The 17,632-nt window shown below is 31.2% G+C and overlaps 1 protein-coding gene across 6 annotated transcripts in view; it reads left to right on the top strand.

Annotated features, from left to right (window-relative positions):
- LOC136977394 (calcium/calmodulin-dependent protein kinase type II alpha chain-like) overlaps window positions 1–17,632 on the top strand; it is a 196,249-nt gene that overhangs the window by 126,930 nt on the left and 51,687 nt on the right. For all 6 annotated transcript variants that reach the window (XM_067272859.1, XM_067272858.1, XM_067272856.1 and 3 more), the window contains exons 9-10: window positions 799–893; window positions 10,181–10,303. In XM_067272859.1, coding sequence (XP_067128960.1) covers window positions 799–893; window positions 10,181–10,303 — 218 coding nt within the window. The remainder of the gene's footprint in view (window positions 1–798; window positions 894–10,180; window positions 10,304–17,632) is intronic.

Here is a 17,632-nt window from a genome sequence, read left to right on the forward strand (position 1 = left end):
AGGACAGAAAATACTAATTATATTAATATATTTGGCTATATTAATTTAATTTTTAAATAATGGTATTGAAGAGAAAATTACACATTTGTATAATCTATGTCTTTACCTTTTTTTTTTTTTTTTTTTTTTTATAAAATCTCTGTTCTGATTGATGTGCATTAACTTTTATTCTGGAAGTTTGAACATTTTTTGAAACCTATTTCAGTCATTCATACACAGTGAATACAGATAAAGTGGATAAATTTTGTTTTATTAGAACAAAATTTATCCAAAGTATACTATTATAGGTCAATATGCTTTTATGAAAAGTGTAGAGATCACAAGAAATTTTTTTTTAAATGTGGATTTCTCTTTAAAGAGTTTGAGAACTATTGGAGTAAAGATTAAATTTCTTATTATTGAATTATCAGTAGCAATTGGTTGGACATTCTTATAGTAGCCAACTTATTTATATTATTACAAAATATGTATTTGTATTTTAAAATTAAATGACATAACTCACTTTTGGAGACATTATATTCTATATTTTTTAAATATATAGATTCATAATGCAACAATTATGCATAAAATAAAATGTAACTCATGGAGATAAAATCTAGTTTGTTATTAGTTTTATATTTCTTCATAATATTGAAATTGCTGTAATTGGCATTAAAATCATTAATGTTGATTTTATTTTATACTTAACAAATTAAATCAAGCAAATTCAATTAAAAATAACTTAATAATATAGATATTTTATAAATACATAAATGTATCTAATAAGATTTGATAATATTGAAAACTATATTTTTATAGGGGTTATATTATATATTTTACTTGTTGGCTACCCTCCTTTCTGGGATGAAGATCAGCATAGGTTATATGGACAAATCAAGGCAGGTGCCTATGACGTAAGTATCAAATTGAAACAATTGTAATAATTTATTCATTAAATTTATTAATTAGTTTTTCGGTGACTTAAGCCAGTGTTTCCCAACCTATGTGCCGTGACACACAACTGTATCATGAAATTTTGGTGTGATACAGGAATCTAATTAAATTAAAAGTGACACTAATCCAAAATGGTTGGGAAAAACTGACTTAAGCAATTTAAGTAACATATATATTTTCAATATGACAGATTTATACAAATTTGAAATCCTGTAATAATTGATAAATTCTAAATAAAATGGAGTTTGTAAAAAGTTCTTTAGAGATCTAAATAACTTTTACAGAAATACAAATTTGCAAAATTAGTTTGCAATTAAAATACATCAATTCTAATAACAGTCACTTTAATGACAGACTTAATTTTTCAGATTTCAGGAATCATGTACTCTTTTAACTGTTGAAGATAAAAGAAAATTCAAATTATAAATGTTCAGTATGAAATTATTTAAGCATAAAATTTCCATGATTGGATGATATACATTCACTGAAGAAAAAAGTTACACACCCAGATAGAATTATTTGACTACCGCAGAACTCACAGCTATGTCTTAGGCAGATGTGTAAATGATTGTAATTGTTAAAGTTGCAAATAATGCCACCAGTATCTTATAATTACAGTCAACTTGCCTTAAAGCAAACACTGATAAAGTGAAATCTCATATTAATGCAAATTTTGCCATTTTCCTGGCAAAATGCCATTGTCACAACATTAATTTTCACTTGATAATGCAAACAAAAATTTTACCAGAACTTGTTAAACCGAACTGTAAATTACCTTAACAATGTCCAAGAAATAACCCTATTTTCAATACTGATTTTATTATTTACATCAAAATGTGTAAAAAGCAATGTTGTAAATAAATGTTCTATTTTCAATAGAATAATTTTCTTCTAGTAAGCTAAGATGGCTTTGACCTCCAATTTAGAGCAATTTAAACATCTGGTTTTAGCACCATTCTACTGTACTCAGAAAATATGGCTTAAAGTTTAAAGACATGAATGTGGTCCCATGCAAACATCAGGGCTTAAAGTGACTCTCTTTTTTAGCTTTTTTAGCTTTTTTTCATAGCTCATCTCTTTTTTAGCTTTTTCTGAGAAAAATGCACTTTTTTAGCTTTTTTCACTTCCCATGTAAAATTTTTTTTTCATAAATGCGCTCAGGAGCGAAATAGCAACCAGCACTTTCCCGTATGTCTTATGGACTGTGCGCGACATGTTAAGGCACTGTCGTATACACATGTAGTGTACTACATTTATATAGACTAACAAAAGGAGGAGCTTCCCAAAGCTTGATACTCTGCACATGCTGTAGGAATTTGCACGTGGGTTCTCCTTGCTTGTATCCTTGTGAAATACTGATCTCCGCAGCGCTTCGATATAATCACGCTGCATTAAGTCAAGTACACTTCTAGTTCGGCGTTAAGAGTGATTTTTATACAGCATTATTTTTAGCATTTGTATTTATTTAAGCTGCAGTGGACAAAAGAAAGAAATAGATTTTATTTAATACTAACAGTAGAAACTCATGTTTTAGCAATGGAAAATCGTATAGAACCCAATACTTTCTGAAGTAAGTTGCTAAGCAAACTTCTTCCTAACCACCTGCTATTCTTTAGCTTAAACGATGACATTTACTCGTTTTTGACTACCGTAGAAAAACTGAAAAAATAATTGTTGAGCGATAATAAATTTGATTTCTACTGTTGTTATTAAATAAAACGTTGTAGGACACTCATTTCAAAGCTTGTATCTTTCAAGCACTCTGTAAAATTAAAGATCGAGCGAATCTCGTGCCAGGAAATACAAGATTTTAAACTAATATCCTAAATATTAATAACTTCTGTAGAGACAATCTTTAGACAAAGACAAAAGTTTGGTTTTAAGTGGGTGCTTATATATTTGGCATGCACCATGGTTTTCTGCATTCTAACGGTGTCCTTCATTTTCCATTTCAACAAACTATAAAACTCTTCATGCACGTGTGCATTCGAACAGCTGCGGTCAATCCAGCACCAAATTAAAAAATTAATTTGTAAATATTTAGCATCGAAAAGCTGCTATTTTCACTTTAATCTAGCTTTTTGATATGCTTCTAGTCGAACTCAGTCAAAAAATTAATTTAATTATAATTTATTGAAGATTTTAATATTTTAATATTAGAAAGTAATTAGCATAAATTACATGGTGTCATGTCTCATCTTAGCTCCCGTTCAAGTTTATTGTCCTGTACACGCGCCGATGTTTGTTTTTACTAGTGATGTAACAAATAGTATATTTGGCCTCAGCCGAATACCGAATATTCGGCTAGGAGCGTGGCCGAATACCGAATATTCGGCCAGGAGCATTGCCGAATGGCCGAATATTTAGCCAAACTATTCGGCTTGATTAACGCACGTACGAAAATTGGCGCGCAAACCGCATTATGGCAAAGATCGCGCACTGTACTCTCTATTGGCCTGCTGTCACTACGATTTTTTCTTTTATTAGGTCTAAATTATTTTAATTAATTAATTAAATTATAATTATTGAAGTTAATATGAGACGGAGCCTAACATCTACCTTTAGTGCCAAATTGGTTTATAATTTATGTAATAGCCGTAAATAGCCCGCTATGATTCGGCAGTTGTTGGTATTTAGATGTAAGTTATAACTTATAAGTTATTTTATTTGCAATCGATCATTTTAACTCTTTAATTAAACACTAAAATTTTGTTTTTACTATGTATTTGTAGACTGAATAGTACCCTAAGGATATACTTTTGTGGTGACATAATATGGTCTAGTTTCTCTCCGGTTGTGGAACAGTTCAAATATATCGTATAAATATTAAAATATACACGAATACGTATATAACATAATTAACTAAACAATAACATTAATGCCCGATACATTCTAACCTACACGCCATCAATGCCATAAGATATCGGGCTAGATAAAGGTTATAATATTATTTAATTATGAAATAATTTAATACTAGAGTTAGATGCTATTTCTTATTAACTTTAATAATTATAGTTTAATGTTCAGCATTAATAAAAGTTACCAAAATGATTAATTTACTGTGTTTTTGTTATTTCTTACTTCTGTTTTTAGGTATTCGGTATTCGGCCGAATAGTGATTAAATATTCGGTATTCGGCCGAATAGTGATTTAAATATTCGGTATTCGACCGAATAGGCCAAATACCGGGTAGTAACCGAATATTCGTTACATCACTAGTTTTTACTTCTGCTGGGGTTTTATTTCAACCTCGACCATTTGGTTACGCAAAGTGGGGAGACAGGCATCATGTGATCACGTACCTGACTTTTTACAAGTTTCCTTACCTCGAAAGAAACTTATATTTTTTCTTGATTTTAATTATTATTAATTAACTTTTTTGATGGATTCTTATATCTTTGCATTATCTAAAGTTGCAGATATAAATGCGTAAAACTTTATTTAAAAAATTGTTTTTCTTATATTTTAAAATTCAAAAATAAATTAAATATCGGAAATGCTAAACTATAAGTACACTGTGTTTTACATTATCATTGCAAACAGATACAGCCAATTATTTTATAAACGTATTTATTATTTTAATTTTTATAAATTATTTAATTTGATGCAACGTAATCAATTAATTACTGTGGCGCGTTAACATGGGCGTAGCCAGGAAAGGGCATGGGTGGGCACCCCCCAGTTAACCTGGTGCCCCTCCCCAGAAAATTACAGCCCGCCTCCCACGCAGTTAACTTGGTGCCCCTTCCCAGAAAATTACAGCTTCTACTAGGCCCCCCATAACAACGTGTTAATTAATATGGAGGCTAGACTCGATTCAATTACTTTTTCATTTCAGACGTTAATTACAGTGTTATTTTAATGTAATGTTATACATTATGTATGTTTATTATAATTAATAAATCTATATAGGAATAATATCTGTGTCTAATAAAACAAAGCGATTATAAAAATGAAAAGCGTGCGTTCCATCTCGATCTTTTGTAAGCGAAATTTTATGATTTTAATTTTTAAAAAATGAGATTTTTATTTATAATTTCTGTAATTTGATCTATAAGAGCAAAAAACTAAACTTATCAAATATCAACTTTCTGTAAATACAGTAGAGAGTCGTTAATCGGAACGCCGGTAATCGGAACGATTTTCAGTCGGACTGTGTCATGCTGAATCGAACATTTTTGATACTAGATTTACTTCTAAAGTATAATTTTCATGTTTTTATATTCTTCAATATATTTATTTTGTTTGTACAAACATAAAGAAATAATTTTTAACAATACGATAGCCTCGATTATTATTATAAAAATTTTCGTTAGGCTTAAAATCGACGAAAATTCAACGTGAAGCAACACGCAACGGAGAAAAATTCAACACGAAGCGACACGCAGTGGAGAAAAATTTGAACATCGGACAGGTTAATGTATTTTTTCGTACATAATGGGTAATCGGAACAAATGACTAATCGGAACAACCCCAGTCCCCAATTGATTCCGATTTTCGACTCTCTACTGTAATTTCATCATTTACTTATTAACGTCAGATTTGTTAAATTTCATGGAATTGTATTATTTTTTAACTTGAGGATAGTAGAAAGCTTTGTATATTTTCTCCCATGAAAGTAACAGACTCTGCCAGTTCCCCACTGTGAAGGACAACAAACTGCTAAATGTTTAATTACATTGTTTTCATAAACTCTTTTCTCTGTCAGTTGTGGGTCAAATGACTAACAAATTGTTTTATTGTATTCAGGGGAATAGATTTGGAGACTAGTATTAGGGTAAATGTACCAGTTTTGGCCAGCGTACCAGTTCTGACCAGAAAACAAATTTAACTTAAAAATATAATCACCACATATTCAAATCTGTCCAATGAAACAAACTTTTATTGTTAACTGTTGACATTGTTAACAATAAAAGTTTGTTTCATTTGTGATTATATTTTTAAGTTAAATTTGTTTTCTGGCCAGAACTGGTACTACACTGGCCAAAACTGGTACATCTACCCTACCAGTAATGAATGCTGTAATTTTATTTTTAATCATTTAAAAAATATTGATAAAATTACCAAATAAATGATTGGGTCACAATTACTAGTTGTATTGCTATATAACAGACACGGGCAAATGAGACTCCGAGAGCTGCATGCAACTCTTTTTGAATTTTATGTGGCTCTTGCTGAAAGTGTTAATTTCTGCTTTTTATTATTATTTTTACAGTTTTATTTCCACAATTTTGCGAAAATATGTTTATTAAAAAAATTCAATACTTCTTCTATATTATTATATATTATATTATATATATTATATAATAAAATCCAGGTACAGAACTGCAGTACAGAATAAAAAAGTACAGAACTGCGGCTCCCATGCATTTTGCAAAACCTACATTTTGGCTCCCACTGAACTTTTGCTTGCCCACCCCTGCTATATAATGAACATGCAACCCACTGATTCTGCCAGAAGCTGTTTTTTTTTTCTTCTTTAATTACATTTTTTTTTATGAAGAAATCAAAAAATGTACCTTGAAATAAATGGCATTTGAAATCTGGCATGTTATATGGAAACACATTCTGGTAGTTGTTACTATTCCATTTGCTTTGCTGTGTAACGGTGGGAATTCTGTACGGGGCACATGAAAACTTAATGCGGGCCTGTTCTGGCTTAATGCAGTCTTACTGGTCACTTTTCTGGAGTATAAACTCAGCCTAACTATTTTCATATTTAATCTTATCAGTTCACTTAATAATCAATCTAATATCATATGCGATGTTATTGATACAAAATGTGTGTTCGTTTGTGTGTTTTTTTAATAACGCCTGTTTTCGTTCATTTTAACACTATTAGCTTTTTTAGCTTTTTTTCAGTGTGAACTCTCTTTTCTCACTTTTTTTTATTGCCATGACTGCTTTAAGCCCTGAAACATGTCCTATTTTACATATCAGGGGTATATACAGGATGCCAAATTTAGAACCTTTTTTACTCTTTTGGTGCCAAAAAAATATTTTATAGTTTTTCAAACAATCTTCAACAGAAAAAATTTATGGATTTCTTTTAGCTTTATTTTGTTCAACCACTTTGACATACTGCTACACCAGTGTTTTTCAACCTTTTTCATTGAGTGGCACCCCTGATTGAAAAATAAAAAATCGCAGCACCCTTGACCGGCAGCAGATCTAGAATCTGAATAAGGGGGGCTAATAGGGGGCAGACGAATTTTTTGCGAAAATGAATATTATGCACAACGCTGGGGAGGGGACTCCCTCCCTGGGAAAAAATATTTTAAAATTGACAGTTTGAAGTAGCATTTTAATGCAAAAATAATGTTTCTACGTGTTCAAGATCAAAATTTAAGTCCATTGAATTTTGTCGAAATACTGACAATGAGTTATCTTGAACTACACTTAAGTAAATTTCCAAGAAAATGCCTAAAGGTCCTAAACTTTGCGACACCCCAATTGTAGCGTCGTGGCACCCCGGTTGAAAAACAAAGTGCTACACATTTAAATGGCAAATACTATCTCTTCCTCATTTTGATTGATTTGAAAATCATTTAGATGGTTAATTTATTTTTGTCAATAAATTTAAATTTTATTTAATTTTATTTAGTAAATTAATTCAAAATATTATAATTTGGAGATTTAGATTGCTTATTAATCCTTAAATTATACATACAACCGTGATGTTGGCTCCAAAAATTGTTAATATGAATTTTTGATAAAGAAAACTAACTACTGTTTCTCTAGTAATTCATATTAACATGAGTTTGACTGTATTATCTCATTATCCTACAAAAATAGCTTGCAGATACTCACTGCATTCAGAATTATCATTTTACTATTGTTTGGAAGTCTTTGAATGGTAGGCATGTCTGTACAATTCAGTCAAAGGCATTACACACAACTGATGGAATTTGAAAAGATGAATCATTGGACTAAGGGAAGCAAGATGGCTATTTCATCAAACTGCCTTGCTCTATAGTTGTTCTGACTTGATTGTGTAGGAGTATTTGTGATAGTGGATACATGTGGACAGACTCTGGACATCTAGACAGAACATCTGAAGATATGCTTATCTGATCATGAGATAAGCACAAACAGCTGCAATAGCATCTTTGTTCAGCATAATAAAATAAATAACTTACTGGAATATAAACGCAAAAAATGAAATCAAAACACCTTAGTATTTCCAGCAACAAAGTAAATTTAATAAAATAAAAACGTTTTCGACTATTTTCAATAGTCCTCTTCAGTTAAGCCTCTTTAAATTGAAAATAGAACATAAAATAGAATGCTTCTTTAAAATGAATTAGAACATAAAAATAGAATGCCAGCAATAACATCATATAAATTTAAAATAATAACATAAAATAAAAATAACATAAAAATAGTACAAATTAAACAGTAAAATAAATTAAAACAAAGTATTAAGAGAATTAGTTGTTGTAGTAAAAAGATTGCCATGCACTAGATAGACTATCAGTATCTCTATGATTGATGCAACCTTTGGTATTATGCGCCTTGTAAATCTCAAGCTTTTCGATGTATTTAATAACATGTTTGTTAGAGGCAGTCTTAATTATGGAAGCTTTATCCCAATATATATTGATATCTTGTTCTTTTGTGAAGCTGCCAGGACAGTACTGTCCAAGTTTTTAGTAATTGAGTATTTATGCTCCTGCAGCCTCTGTTTTAAAGATCTCATAGTAGCACCAACATAAACTAACTCTGAATTAAAACGGCAGTCAGTTAATGGGATTGAATATACTCCTGATGTATTGTTTCGATTTAGTTTCAACTTATCGTTCCGTAGAATTCTGTAAATCATAGGATTATGTTGATAGATCATTTTAACATTGTTCTTGTGAGCTATTTTCTTAAAGATCGAATGTAGGAAAGGAATATAGTTGAGAACTATCTTTCGGTCTTGATTGGTGGTAGTAGGTTGTTTATTTGTTGGATTACAAAATTTATCAATAAGAGCATTAATATCCCGTAAATGATATCCCTGTTGTACAGCTATTTTCAATTTAAGGAGGCTTAACTGAAGAGGACTATTGAAAATAGTAGAAAACGTTTTTATTTTATTAAATTTACTTTGTTGCTGGAAATACTAAGGTGTTTTGATTTCATTTTTTGTCCAGCATTTAGAAAGAGATAGAAGCTTTACTACAGAAGCTTTTCTTTTCCAATACCATTGTCAGGCTTCTAACAGAGGCAAATTTACATGCATAACAACTGCTGTGCATCTTGCTATTAATATCTCATCATCATTAGTTTCATTTGCAGTGGTGCCATGAGAGGGAAGCATGGACTGCTAAAAACTGGCAGCATATTGTATTTAGTGAGAATTTCAGAGATTAGAACTCAGGTTCTGTTTGGGAATAAATGACCACTGAAGTGTCTGGAGAATTACTGGTGAGCACTTCAGTCCAGCCTTTACTGTTGAATGACACAGTGTTCCCATAGTTGACATGTCATCTAGGGAACTAGCTCATATAACAGTAAGTCATCCCTGATAGTGATGTGAGACATTAACAGTGCAATGGTATGTTCAGGAAATCTTGTGCTCTGATATGTTGCCTTTCATGACAGGATTACAAACAGCCATTTTTCAGCAAGATGATGCTTAGTCCACACATGATTAAGATTTGTCGGGAATGTGTGTGTCACATTGTTGCATTTCTTTGATTTACCCAGTCTTCAGATTTGTCATCGTTGAGCATTTGTGAACATCAGCTTTAGATAATGGGGATTCTACTGTAAATACAGAAATTAAAAACATCAGATTTATTAAACTCATTACTATGTGTCTTTGTAATATAAAGACACTAATTCTTCCAATAAAACTTAAATTTCTAGTTCTCTTCAACATCACTATTGATAGTATAATGGAAATGTTTGATTATTGAACAAAACTGATGCAAAAATAAAGCAAATGAAGTAAAATACTGTGTTGATGACATATTCATGGATGTTAACATAGACTGTTAACACTCCTGGATATTTAAAAATCAATTTTAAATTTAACAAATATATTAATGCTATGTTTTAATCAGTGTTCTATATTATTAATAATTTACATAAGCAATACACATAGTAATAAATAAATTTTATCTTATATAATAAAAAACATATTAAATAGAAAAAAAGGATGACACAGAAATGTTGCATCTTGTTTACAAATTATTTCTTTTATGTTTTAACATTATTTAGCTTGTCATAAATAATTATTAAAATTTAAATTTTGCAGTATCCCTCACCAGAATGGGATACAGTTACCCCAGAAGCAAAAAATCTCATCAATAATATGCTCACAGTTAATCCTGCAAAAAGGATAAGTGCTGCAGAGGCTCTTAAACACCCATGGATATGTGTGAGTAAAAATTTACACCTTATATTTTTATATTATATTATATTTCTATATGTAACTTATCCTAGCCTTGACTGAATTGATAAATGTTTACAATATATTGAAATATCAAAAAATTTATCATGTACTTTATAAGTAGGATCTTGTTGACAATCATCAGTCATGAAGAGATGATTCATAATAAAAATTTGGTGGTGGCCTTTGTCTTTGAGGTCAAAGCTGGTAATCTGTTACAGAATCATCTTGTTTGTTATCCTCTTCCTGCCTAATGTTTTGGGTTATATCACTTTCTTTTCTTTTACAATCTTCCTTTTGAGATGTATTTAAATCTTGTATTTGATGTGTGTTCAAATCTTCATTGCCTATTTTCTCATTATAATTAAACAGAATATCATCATCATCATCATCATCATCATCATCATCAACCATTATCAATCCACTGCAGGATGAAGGTCTCCCCAAGCCTCTTCCACAGTATTTTGTTTTGGGCATTTCGCTTCCATGTTGTGCCAAGATGCCTCTTGATCTCATCAACCCACCGAATGTGAGGACGTTTTCTTGGTCGTTTTCGATCTCTTGGTATCCAATCAAGAACTTCAGATGTCCAGCGATGGTCAGTTCTTCTTGCAATATGTCCAGCCCACTGCCACTTGAGGGATTTTACTCTTGCGATGATATCGGTAACTCCTGTCATTTTCCTGATCCATGTTATACGTTTCCGATCTCTCCTTGATATGCCAAGCATACACCTTTCCATGCTTCTTTGGGTAGTCTGTAGTCTTTGGATTTCTGATTTCTTAAGAGTCCAAGTTTCTGCTCCATAAGTGAGAACTGGCAAGACACACTGATCAAAAACCTTGCGTTTCAGGCACAGGGGCATCTGTTGATTTTTCAAGACTATGCTATTCCTACCAAAAGCACTCCAGCCAAGTTTTACACGTCTGTTTATTTCCTCCTTGATGTTGCCATCCATTGATATTCTTTGTCCCAGGTAAATGTAAGCATCTACCTTTTCCAATTCCATGTTATTTATTTTTAGTAGTGTTTCTTCACGTACAAAACTGTTGTACATAATTTTCGTCTTGTTCAAGTTCATCTTTAAACCAACTTCTTTACCTTTGTTTGCAAGTTCTTGCATCATGTCCTGGAGCTCTGAAGGGCTATCTGTAATGATGGCTATGTCGTCGGCAAATCGAAGATGTGTCAGGTGGTCTCCATTTATCAGTACACCCTTGTTCTCCCAGTTCAGTGATTGGAAAACACTTTCTAACACATTTGTAAAAAGTTTTGGGGAGATAGTATCACCCTGCCTCACTCCCTTTTCAATTTTAATATCGTTAGTATCTTGGAACAAGCGAACTTTTGCGGTTGCCCCTTCGTAAATGTTCTCAAGAATTTTGATATACATAGTTTCGATACCATATGCCTTTAGAGAGTTGGTGATTGCTGAAGTAGTTATAGAATCAAAAGCCTTTTCATAGTCAACAAATGCAATGCATAGTGGGATTTCGTATTCGTTTGACCTTTCAATGAGCTCCCTCACAACCTGAATGTGATCAAGTGTGCTGTATCCACTCCTGAATCCAGCTTGTTCTCTTGGTTGGGCAAGGTCCAGTTGTTTTTGTAGGCGATTAGTCAGTACCTTAGTGAAAATTTTATAAGTCACCGGGAGAAGGCTGATAGGCCTGTAGTTCCTCAGGTCTTCTATGTCACCCTTTTTATGAAGTAAGATTATTATTGATCTTTTCCAGTCTTCGGGGATTTTGCCACATTTAAGACAATCTGTAAAGTGTTTCGCAAGTATGGTTTCAGTAGCTTCGCCAGCTTCCCTCAGGATGTCTATAGCAATAAGTCTGACATCCAAATATTTTCAAATATCCTACTGTTGGTTTTTCTCCAAAAATATTTTTTCTGGTGTTTGTTTATTACTGATTGATGAAGGGGTTCTATTCTTTATATGTGTAAAACTATTCATAGCTTCTGTACTAAAGCATGGAGGAAGTTTTGATTCAATCAGTAAGGTTCTTGTGCCTTCAATTAAGGTCCTATTTGCCTTTTCTGCTACACTATTTTGAGCAGGTGTATAATAGGTTGTCATCCGATGTTCAACGCCATTTGCTTTGAAATGATTTTTTTAACTCTGAGTTAATAATTTAGTACCATTATATGATCTTAGTCATTTAATTCCCATGGATGATTGTTTTTCAAATCAATCTTTTTATAAAATCTTTCAAAATATCTACGATATTAGGTTTGAAGGTAAGAAACTTGGTAAATATCTTTCTAGAACAGTCATCTACAATGGAGAGTACATACTGTACATTGTGCCTCCAATTGACTTACGTTGAATAGGACCCATTCAAAAGGACATTCAGATTGTCTTACAGTTACTGATTTGTAACTGTAGAAAACTTTGCTTGGATACATGATTCACATTGTTCAAATTTTGTCTGAGGCTTACATTTTAACTTGTATACTAAATTATTGTTTACCAATGTAATATATACTAATATATTATATAGTTTGTGTATATTTAAATATGAATACTATATTTAAATTAGTAATGCTTATGTGTATTTAAATTTACTTTTGGTTCCATTAACACTTAAAATAATGGTGTAAGTATTGCTTTAAGATTAACGGTACAGAAATAAAAGCCTATTCACAATGAAAATTAAGCATAAACATAAACATAAAACTGTGTATCTATGTTATTAATGCAGTTATTCACAATGAGTTACATAAGTGTAACCTTAAACTTAATCATAAGACACAAACATAAATAAACTTTGGAGTTTGTGATCTAAATGTTTACACAATCTAAATACTTTTTATGTGATTTAAAACAAGAAATAATCATAGTGGTTATGGAATTCCCACTGATAAATTTTTCTCTGGATTAACAGATGAATCCCCCATTTGCCTGTTTCTTGCATTTTTAAGTTTTCTGATGCAAAACACTTAACATGTATGCTTCAGCATATTTTTATCCTGATGATTCGCACAGTTATATCATCAGGTGTCATGCAAACATTAATCTATTTCATTGCTGACCGCTATATTAAAATAATAATAAATTATATATGAATTTTATTTTTTAAAGTGCGTTATTGACTGCCCTGGGAATTTTGGTTGCCTGCATACATGTATGTACCTGCACACCTATCAAAACCATCCTTCACAACAGAATTTAATTTTCCAGCAAAATGGAGTTTTAGTCCACTTTGTGCAGATAGCATGAGAATGGCTAAATCAGGAATTCAACAATAATTAGATCACACATTGTAAGGCCCCAAGATCTCCAGACTTTATCCCTTTAGATTTTTTTTGGACACTTAAAATGTCTTGTGTATGCTGAAACCTTCAAAATTTAGACAAGTTAAAAGGCAAAATTACATTTGCAATCACAAATTATTTCTAACATGTTAGTCAATGAGAGGCAATATTTCTTTCAGTACATATGACAGAAGCCTGTTTGAACACCTTGTCAAATAAGAGGATAATTTTTGTAATTTTCTTTGACCTCTTTTCTTTTATTTTAAATAAATTTCACTTTCATTTACTTAAATATTTGTATTCCAAGTGTAAGCACACATGCCTGTCAACTTAACAGAAATAGTTAGAATCTGTATTATTTTGTGTGATTTTATTAATTTATGTAAATTGCCTTCATAAAAATTAAATTCTTTTGTCTTTGGTCTGCAAAACTATAAAAATAATAATGAAAAATGATCATCAAGTTTTGAAATGAAAACATTTGAGAAAAAGAACAATTTCTATCTGGCATGGCTAATAGCATCATAAAATGTGATAGGTGTTTCTTGAGTTTTGCTGTTCACCATATATTGAATCTTTAAAATTATACTTTTTAAATGTGCATCTTAAAATGATTTCCAAAGGGAATTTGGTGAATCTTTTGAATCAGATTGGTAGATAATAAAAATCTATATTGATACTTTGTTTTAATTCTTAGGAATATTTAACAGTAGTTGTCATAGCTTCAATATACAACTCCTAGACAAAAAATTAAAATATTCAGCTAACAAAAATTAGTGTACATTTTCTCATGAACAGCACAGATTACGAAACTTTTTTTGACACTACATAAGCAGTGCTTATGTATATTTATTATATATATTAATCAAACAAATTAACTCAAACATTTGTTTGTTACAAATGGAAATGATAAAAAAAATAGAATAAGAGTTTGACCATGACAAAAAATTAGAATATTAGCTAAATGTGGGTTAAATATGGGAAATACAACAAAATAAACTTACTGTTTTGTGGCATTGCTGTTTGCCATAATTACTGCTCACAGTCTGTCTGGCATTAATGCAGATTAATGCTTCACATCCATTTCTGGTGATGCAGTTCCAAATATGTCGAATGCACATCACTTGTTCCTCTTTAGAAGTTGGGCACCATTCGTTAAGTCATCATTTCATGACTCTCCACAAATTTTCAATGTAATTTAAGTCTGGGCAATTGCATGTCCAAGGCAGGATTGCAGTCTGTTGTTCTTATAATTAACATATTGCTGACTTTGCAGTATGAGAGGTGCCCCATCTGGTTGAAATAGAAATGTTTCCTCAACTAAATCCTCTGCCGATGGTATCATAAATGTCTCTAAGATCATGACAGATGGTGCAAACTTCATGAATCTTTTCATACAGTCCTTTTCGAAGGTCTCTTTGGTTGTTCTCCATACACATGGACCTTGATGATCACAGGAGAGACAAAACAGGGATTTGTCACTGAAGAAAACATTATTCCAGTCATCTTATCTCCACAGGAGCCTCTCTCTGCACTATCTGACATGTGCTTGTCTTTTTTTTTTTTTTTTTTTTTTTTTTTTTTTTTTTTTTTTGTTAGAAATGGCTTTGTCTTGGGAACACAGCAGTTGAAGTGCAAGTCGTGCAAGTTTCGGCATGTGGTTTGGCTACTAACATTCATTCCAGTTGCTCTCCATTTTTCATGCAAGTTTTTATTGCTTTTAAAGTGGTTTAACATGACAATCCTCAAGTTTCTCTCATCCCTTGCAGTTGTTGCTTGTTTATGTCCACATTTCTGCCATTTGTTAGTTAAAACTTGAACACAGTTTTGTTGTTTCAGTACTCTAGAGACTGTTGGCTGTGAGCACTTTATATAATTTGCAACTTCTTTTTGTGGTATTCTTGCTTTGTGCAAGGCTATTATAGTATCTTTAGTTCTGTCACTGATGTCATGCTTATACCCCGTGTTGTACTGTTATACTGCTCTGCCCAGCAATATGCAAATTTGCATTACAGTTTAGTTTTTTATGGCTGTTTGTCTGGCTGTTTTTGCTAATATTCTAATTTTTTGTCATGGTCAAACTGTTATTCTATTTTTTTGTCATTTCATTTCTATTTGAGTTAATTTGTATGATTAATATATATAATAAATATACATAAAGCACTGCACAATGTCAAAAAAGTTTTGTACTCTGTGTTGTCCATGAGAAAATGTACACTAAATTTTCAGTAATTTCAGGGCTTCTTAAACTATGGATTGTGACCCCATTTGGGGTCGCTTAGCGAAATCTTGGAGTCGCAAGATTTTAATGCAAAATATTGAAAATAATTTGTTAGAGTTTGAAAATGGTGCACTTTGTGTCATAGGTTTCGTGAGTTGCACTTTGTGTCAAACATTGCACCAAGATTTAGTTTGTTATGCAGTAAAAAGCAAACACATCCATCTCATTAAAAAACAATTTTCCTTTAATTTTTGTATACTTAACCATTTAGTGCCTGCGCTCAAATATATTAAAACAAACTAAGACGGCCAAAATGCCTAGGCTTGAATATATACCAGCGACGATATATTTTGCCCAATATTCTCTTCTATTTATGTTATTGCAAAAAATGCAGTTTTGATGAAAAATAGGGTATATAATTTTTGTAACTATAATAAATACAATTTTACAACTTTTTGTGCAACTTTTAATTTTATATTTTTGTACATTTTTAAACAAATTCTAAAACTATATTTTTTCATATGTATATATATTGTTACCTAATCAATAAGTCATCACAAAATATTTATATATCTTTATTTTATATTTTTGGGGGGTCACGAAAAAAATCACAATCATAAATGGGGTCATGAATAAAAAAAGTTTAAGAAGCTCTGATTTAGGTAAATATTCTAATTTTTTGTCTAGTAGTTGTATTTAATATTTTATTTCTTGGAAATTTCTGTGATCCAAGTCAATGGTTCTCAGACCAATGCCAGTTTTCAGACCTCTACTTAGAGTAGCATTGATATACAATATGGAAATTTATATTAATCCAAAGGATAGTTAATTAATAGAATGTATATAAAGCTTTTAAAAAATAAAAGTAGTTTAGATAACGCTATTATTTTACAGCAGTTAAGTTTAATTTTTACAAATTGTATTAAATCTTTACAAATTGTATTAAATCTTTACTTAAATACATTTCAAAATATTTTAATAATAATTATAGAAAGTCATATTAAGTTATACAAATCAATTTCAGGAATAATATACACTTAACATTGCATGACTTGTTATCAATTTTTATTTTATAATATCACTGTCTTAAGATTTATATAACCTCGACAAAAGAAACTTGGACAGTAAGTTATTTTAATCCATCTCTAGCTTATCCTGAAGATTTTACATAAAAAATTTTCATGCTGATAATACATAAAAAGTTATGAGCAGTTGAAAAAAGTATGTTTGACGAAACTAGCTCGGACATAACCATTTCTGACAAATAATACCTAAGACAATTAAATGACCTGTTCTTAAATATGTAAATGAGCTGATGTAATACAGTAGAGAGTCGTAAATCGGAATCAATTGGGGACTGGGGTTGTTCAGATTAGTGATTTGTTCCGATTACCGATTATGTACGAAAAAATGTGTTAATCTGTCCGATGTTCAAATTTTTCTGCGTTGCGTGTTGCTTCGTGTTGAATTTTTCTCCATTGCGTGTCGCTTCGTGTTGAATTTTCGTCGATTTTAAGCCTAACGAAAATTTTTATAATAATAATCGAGGCTATCGTATTGTTAAAAATTATTTCTTCATTTTGTACAAACAAAATAAATATATTGAAGAATATAAAAACATAAAAATTATACTTTAGAAGTAAATCTAGTATCAAAAACGTTCGATTCAGCACGACACAGTCCGACTGAGAATCGTTCCGATTACCGGCGATTCCGATTACCGGGGTTCCGATTAACGACTCTCTACTGTATTTGCATATTTTTCTTAATATTATTGAAGTGTATTTGTTTAATGAAAATGGCACCTGGTAAGGCTAGAAGCGTTGATGTCCATG

The sequence above is a fragment of the Centruroides vittatus genome, unplaced genomic scaffold (genome assembly GCF_030686945.1).
Source record: "Centruroides vittatus isolate TY-2023 unplaced genomic scaffold, ASM3068694v2 contig_458, whole genome shotgun sequence".
In the NCBI taxonomy this organism is placed as follows: Eukaryota; Metazoa; Arthropoda; class Arachnida; order Scorpiones; family Buthidae; genus Centruroides; species Centruroides vittatus.